The sequence below is a fragment of the Lactuca saligna genome, chromosome 5 (genome assembly GCF_052625555.1).
Source record: "Lactuca saligna cultivar CGN05327 chromosome 5, ASM5262555v1, whole genome shotgun sequence".
NCBI lineage: Eukaryota > Viridiplantae > Streptophyta > Magnoliopsida > Asterales > Asteraceae > Lactuca > Lactuca saligna.
In genome coordinates, this window is record NC_136421.1 from 195,511,775 (window position 1) to 195,519,085 (window position 7,311).

Consider the following 7,311-nt stretch of genomic DNA (forward strand, 5'->3'; position numbering starts at 1 on the left):
ACTCAATTTTGAATCAAGTTTTAGTTGCATTATGGTATATAACAAAAAATATTTTTTTAAGTAGATTAAGCAAGCTCTCTTTCAAGCATTTCAAAATTATGCTTATTTTTGTAGATAATTAACATTTAAGAATTTTAGTTTTTTAGATTTTTTTAGAAAGATAAAAGTTTTAGCCAAAAATAAATTGGGATAAAGAAAAACAATAAACCAAGGAATATTATATGTGGCTTCACAAAAGGCATTCTTACAGAAGATCGTATAGTCTTTGTTTAAAGACATTTGTTTATTTTATTATTTTACCCAAAGGTTATAAAGTGATCATTTTAAAAATTTTCTCTATTTAATATTATATTTTTTTAATTAACACAAAACCTTGTTAATTTACGAATATAAAGGACTAAAGTGACATGTTATTAAACCATAGGGGCATTAATATAATATCTGTCAGCCACCATTTCTGGAAGAAGGGAATCGCGGTCGCCAGTGTCCGTATACTTTGAGTCGGTTCAAATGGAACCATCTTTTTTCAACGCAATGAAACAATCCATCGATCTCCATTTCTAGATTCAAGGAGAAAACATCGCCTCTTCGTCTTCCACAAAATTAGGGTTTGTTACTCTTTCATCCTTTCGATTCTATTTTATATTAGTTTACATTTGTTGTTTCCCGATTTCATCCTTTTTCCTTTACCGATTTCTATTGCGTGAATCTGAAGTCGAAAACAAGTTTGTAAGCTATAATTTTTGGTACTTGTAATGACTTCACTTATAGATCTAGTTCCTGATGTGAGAAGTTAGCGTTCTTTTTGCTTGAATCCGTCTAAGGTGCTTCCGCGAAATTTATTTTGCTCAATACTATAGCGTGTACGGGTCTGTTGTTGTTGAAATCTTATGGATGCTCTAAAAAAGTAACATGCGCATAGTTGTTTGTTGTTAGTTCGTGGATTTAATTTAGGTTGGATTCTTTTAGCTCTATTTTTCATAGTACATAGAAATGTAAAACGTTACATCGAGAACATATATTTCTGTATATAAAGTCATCGTCAGTGATCATGAAAAGGTTTTCTTGTCCCAAAGTAATTAGCTGCATCTATACCAAACACAAACAAAGAAGACATTTCTATTGAGTATTGAACACGGCTACTAATTAAGTTTTGCATCACTAAACCCTAATGTCATAATTCTAGGATACAACTCATGTATTACGAAAATACTCTTCAATCTTCCACTGCAACAGTTATTCACTAATATGTTTTTGAATTGGACTGTATTCCATTCTCCAGTTGAATTGTATGCTTCATAATCTGATTTGTACAATTCATATCACAAATTCTTTTTGACAACTATGGCTAAAGCTTATGAGTTTGATAACTTTCATTTTGAAGTTTGAACTGTTTATTGGTTCATTGGGTGTTTGAGATTTTGTCATGGGAGATTAACTTTAAATTTTGTTATGCAGCATTTGAGATAAACTAAGAGATAGGCAAACTCAAAAGTTGAAAAAGATGACGTGGTTTAGGGCTGGATCCGGTGTGGCAAAGCTTGCAATCAAAAGAACCTTATCACAAACTGGAACATATGCAGCAAGGAAGCATCTTCTTCCTTCACAAACTCGACATTTTCACACAACACTTTTCAAATCAAAAGCACAATCTGCACCTGTCCCAAGACCTGTCCCCCTTTCTCGCCTAACAGACAGTTTCTTAGATGGAACTAGCAGTGTCTACCTTGAAGAGCTTCAAAGAACATGGGAAAACGACCCACAAAGTGTCGATGAATCATGGGACAATTTCTTCAGAAACTTCGTAGGCCAAGCTTCCACATCCCCTGGAATATCTGGCCAAACAATCCAAGAAAGCATGCGTTTGTTGCTTCTTGTTAGAGCTTACCAAGTATATGGCCACATGAAAGCCAAAATCGATCCATTGGGTCTTGAAAAACGCGAAATCCCAGACGATTTAGACCCTGCTTTCTATGGTTTCAGTGAAGCCGATTTAGATCGTGAGTTTTTCCTCGGTGTATGGAGAATGTCTGGTTTCTTATCCGAAAATCGCCCTGTTCAAACCCTTAGATCAATCTTAACAAGACTCGAACAAGCTTATTCTGGAAACATTGGTTATGAATACATGCATATTGCAGATCGTGAAAGATGCAACTGGTTAAGAGACAGAATCGAAACCCCAACTCCCACTCAATACAACAGTGAAAGACGTGAAGTCATTCTTGATAGACTCATTTGGAGCACACAATTCGAAAACTTTTTAGCCACAAAATGGACAGCTGCCAAAAGATTCGGACTTGAAGGAGGTGAGACTTTAATCCCAGGTATGAAAGAAATGTTTGACAGGTCAGCAGATCTTGGTGTTGAAAGCATTGTAATCGGAATGTCCCACAGAGGAAGATTAAATGTGTTAGGAAACGTTGTTAGAAAGCCTTTACGCCAAATCTTCAGTGAATTTAGTGGAGGAACAAAACCTGTTGATGAAGTTGGGCTCTACACTGGAACAGGTGATGTGAAATATCACTTGGGTACTTCATATGATCGCCCAACAAGAGGTGGAAAGAGGATTCATTTGTCTTTAGTTGCAAACCCTAGTCATTTAGAAGCTGTTGACCCTGTTGTGGTTGGAAAAACAAGAGCAAAACAGTATTACTCAAATGATGCTGATAGAACAAAGAACATGGGAATCTTGATTCATGGAGATGGAAGTTTTGCTGGACAAGGTGTGGTGTATGAGACTTTACATTTAAGTGGTCTTCCAAATTACACGACAGGTGGAACAATTCATATTGTAGTCAACAATCAGGTTGCTTTCACTACTGATCCACAAGCTGGAAGGTCATCACAGTATTGTACAGATGTTGCTAAAGCTTTGAATGCTCCTATCTTTCATGTCAATGGTGATGATGTGGAAGCGGTTGTTCATGCTTGTGAGCTTGCAGCAGAATGGCGTCAGACATTCCATTCCGATGTTGTTGTTGACATTGTTTGTTATCGGAGGTTTGGGCATAATGAGATTGATGAACCTTCTTTTACACAACCTAAGATGTACAAGATTATTAGGAATCATCCTTCTTCACTAGAAATCTACCAGAAGAAGCTTCTAGAAACTGGGCAAGCTACAAAAGAAGATATTGATAGAATACAAAGCAAGGTTACCTCGATTCTTAATGAGGAATTTCTTGCCAGCAAGGATTATGTCCCTCAAAGAAGAGATTGGCTTTCAGCTTATTGGCTTGGATTTAAATCCCCTGAACAACTTTCACGTATTCGTAACACTGGGTATGCATTATGTTAATCTTTTTTTCATTTTAAAGTTTAAACATTGTTTTACACAGATAGTTTTGGGTTTTGATTTGTAGGGTGAAACCTGAGATTTTGAAGAATGTTGGAAAGGCGATTACGACCCTTCCGGAAACTTTTAAGCCTCATAGAGCTGTTAAGAAGATATTTGCAGACCGATTTAAGATGATTGAAAGTGGAGAGGGTGTTGATTGGGCAGTTGCAGAAGCTCTTGCTTTTGCAACATTACTTGTGGAAGGAAATCATGTGAGATTGAGTGGTCAAGATGTTGAAAGAGGTACTTTTAGTCACAGACATTCTGTTATCCATGATCAAGAAACAGGGGATAGATACTGTCCGTTGGATCATGTCATGATGAATCAAAACGAGGAAATGTTTACTGTTAGCAACAGGTGATGATTTTTTACAATTCTCAAAAGTTTTTTTTTTTGAAATGATTTTAGTTTGTTAACCATTAATTATTTCTTGAATACAGTTCTCTTTCGGAGTTTGCTGTTTTGGGATTCGAATTGGGATATTCAATGGAAAACCCTAATTCATTGGTGTTATGGGAAGCTCAATTTGGGGATTTTTCAAATGGAGCTCAGGTGATATTTGATCAGTTTTTGAGCAGTGGGGAGGCTAAGTGGCTGAGACAGACTGGGTTAGTTGTGTTGCTACCTCATGGGTATGATGGTCAAGGCCCTGAACACTCAAGTGCAAGACTTGAGCGTTTTCTTCAGGTATATTCCTCTTTCCACTTATATTATAGGAAGGAATGGAATCGAATTCCAATTCCTATATTCTCCCTTTATTAATTCAATCTTATTACAGATGAGCGATGATAATCCTTTTGTTGTACCTGAAATGGAACCAACACTCCGCAATCAAATCCAAACATGCAACTGGCAAGTTGTCAATGTCACAACTCCCGCAAACTACTTCCATGTGTTACGTCGACAGGTGATAACTTCATCCACATAATAACCAAATTTATTAAAAAAAAAAAATTCATAATTTTTTTTAAAAAAAATTTTTGTTTTCATGTTTCAGCTGCATAGGGAGTTCCGCAAGCCGCTTATTGTAATGTCCCCAAAGAATCTACTTCGTCACAAAGAATGCAAATCAAATCTATCAGAGTTTGATGATGTCCAAGGTCACCCAGGTTTTGACAAACAAGGAACAAGATTCAAGCGTCTGATAAAAGACCAAAATGCCCACTCGGATCTTGAAGAGGGCATTAGACGTTTGGTTCTTTGCTCTGGAAAGGTTTATTATGAACTTGATGAAAAGAGGAAGTCAGTTGATGCCAAAGACATTGCAATTTGCAGAGTTGAACAGCTTTGCCCCTTCCCATATGACCTCATCCAGCGTGAACTCAACCGCTATCCAAGTAACTTCAAACCCTAATTCATAATCTTTTTTTTTTTTTAAATAAATGTCTTAATAAAAAAAAACTGATGGAATTAATAAACTTTGGATATTTCAGATGCAGAAATTGTGTGGTGTCAAGAGGAGCCAATGAACATGGGAGCCTACAGTTACATTGCCCCCCGCCTTGCTACCGCCATGAAAACACTCAACAGAGGCACCATTGACGATGTCAAATACGTCGGCCGCGCTCCCTCTGCCGCCACCGCCACTGGTTTCTACACCGTTCACGGAAGAGAACAGTCGGAACTCGTCCAAAACGCCCTCCAATCTGAACCCATCACCACCAACCCCACCCTATGCTAAAACCCTAATTCCCGGTATAATTCTCATTTCTTACAGATAGGTTGTACTGTTGGTTATTGGGACACGTGTGACAGGAACTTTTTTAGTCTAGTTATGATTACTATTTGAATTAACTTTAATGAGTTATTTATTTTTTTTGCAGGGTTTTTGTCTTTTTGTGGAGTGACGTGCGGGGGTGTTTTCTTTTTTTGATTTTATTTGTGCATCGGGGGAAAATGTTATGTAATAATTACAACAAGGTGAGATTTTTATACGTCTCCTGCCATGTGTTCATGGCGTAATCAGTTTTTTTTAAAATTTTTTTTTAATATGTGTTGGTGAATCTTGATGATGATATCTGAAAATGATTTATTTTTGAAAGTGTTATGGTTTTGGTAGCTTCGAAGTTTTAATTATTTATAGATCGAAAGGACACCAACCTTTGTGTTTCTCAAAAGTCATGTGGTATAGAAGTCATACCTGTCGTGTGACATACGTGATGACCAAGTACTTCTCCCTTACAAACCTAGCTACTCAACCTCCATGTGCCAATTTAATAGAATAATAATAATAAGATTTATTTTAGGCAAGACAAAATTTTAAGAATGGTTCTTATGGTTTATTTATTTATTTTTTTTTCCCAAAACAGTCCCTATAAAATCCTCTTATTATTATTATTTTTTTTTTGCTGAGTAAATGGTTTTTTTGGAGCAACCCTTGCATACCATCGGTCTTTTTGACTAATACCATTATTTTTCTGTTAAATATAAATGAAAAGATTATCATACCTTTTTAATTAGATTTTTACATTTTTTTTTATTATTTTAATGTTTTAAAAATAGAAAACAAATATCAATTCTTGTCTCCGGATTACCTCCCCCTTCACAAACAAGAACAACCATGAGCTATATATAATCTGGATTTGCAACACCATCGAGTGGTTGTCTCTGAAAAATTGGAAGAATGCATTTATGGGGAACTTGAGTCCCTGTAATGGATCCGGGGATCTGAAAATGATGGTACCTGGTCAATGTAAATAGGTAAGACCAACATATAAGCAACTACATATACACTAATACACACACTAATGAACCTAGAAATCGCCTTTGAAGTACCTGGTCAATGTAAGCCTAGTAAAATTCGGTGCTACTTTGTTGGAACTCTAATAGTATCCGGCCACTGATATGGTATGAAGTGTTGTCCATCTAGTTCATCTAACGGATTTATGCCCTAGATAGATTTATAGTATGCATGTTTGTGTGTGTCATATCTTGATTATCTTCATCTAGTTCATGTCATGATTTATCTTACTATTCATGTCATAGTGTTTTCGATCTGGTTTATGAGTCTGTGTGTTTGTTGAATCAAGGAGAGAGAGAGAGAGAGAGAGAGAGAGAGAGAGAGAGATGTAAGTATGTATGTATGTGTGTGTGTTCTCGATCTGGTTTATCGTGCGTGTGGTCAACTACATGGTTAGAATTCGTTCAATCGATTACTAACCCTCCCCTTTTGATTATGATCCTCATACCGAAGGAAAAAAAAGATGAACACCATCCGATTTCAGACACAAACTCATCTTTGTTTATATGTGTGCCTGTGCGTTTATCAAGTCGATTGTGAGAGATTGAAGAAGACGACAAGTTCTAGGTGTTTTTACGTAAGTGGTGGGCCCATTTCCTTTTTAAATAACAAATAAATAATTTTTTTAAAAAAAAAAATTGAGGCCAAAAAGTGAGACAAATTTAAAACTAAAATTACCATTGGTGTGCAAGATTTGCTTTAAAAGTATTATTCACCTCAACAAGATATTTTATAAGGATTATTTTAAAGAAAAACTGAAAGCCTTAGGATCATCATTTGTGAAATTTTGCCCTTACTCATTTATAGAGTAGAGTACATTATATTTTTTGCCCTTTAGTGTGTATATATATATATATATATATATATATATATATATATATATATATATATATATATATATATATATATATATATATATATATATATATATATATATATATATATATATATATATATATATATTGCAATTTTTGTCTTAATTTTTTTTTTTGCCTTTTCAATTTTAGTCATTGCTCAAGTAAAATGAATATTTTTTAGTTCTTCAGTTTTAGTCCCAAATATAGCTATCTTACTTGGGTTCGAATAGAAATACAAAACTTTACAAAAACTCAAATAGGGACCAAAACTGCTATTAAATATTCTGGGAATATATTTAAAAAAAAATGAGCAATACGGAGGGATAATAAATGTAACTTAATTCAAAATATGTTAATTTTTTTTCCTGTTTTAGTA

At 35.0% G+C, this 7,311-nt stretch overlaps 1 protein-coding gene across 1 annotated transcript; it reads left to right on the forward strand.

Annotated features, from left to right (window-relative positions):
* Window positions 1-450: 450 nt before the first annotated feature.
* LOC144998313 (uncharacterized) lies at window positions 451-5,379 on the forward strand. The gene is made up of 8 exons (XM_078958112.1): window positions 451-608; window positions 1,459-3,282; window positions 3,363-3,695; window positions 3,779-4,025; window positions 4,117-4,245; window positions 4,336-4,675; window positions 4,772-5,033; window positions 5,162-5,379. Exons 2-7 carry the CDS (start codon window positions 1,505-1,507, stop codon window positions 5,017-5,019), a joined length of 3,075 nt encoding a protein of 1,024 aa, XP_078814238.1. The 5' UTR covers window positions 451-608; window positions 1,459-1,504; the 3' UTR covers window positions 5,020-5,033; window positions 5,162-5,379.
* The last annotated feature ends 1,932 nt before the right edge of the window (window positions 5,380-7,311 follow it).

Coding starts and splice junctions, on each gene's coding strand:
- LOC144998313 (XM_078958112.1), top strand. CDS start 1,505: ATGACGTGGTTTAGGGCTGGATCCGGTGTGGCAAAGCTTGCAATCAAA. Junction 4,246..4,335: donor TCCATGTGTTACGTCGACAG/GTGATAACTTCA, acceptor TTCATGTTTCAG/CTGCATAGGGAGTTCCGCAA. Junction 4,676..4,771: donor TGAACTCAACCGCTATCCAA/GTAACTTCAAAC, acceptor TGGATATTTCAG/ATGCAGAAATTGTGTGGTGT.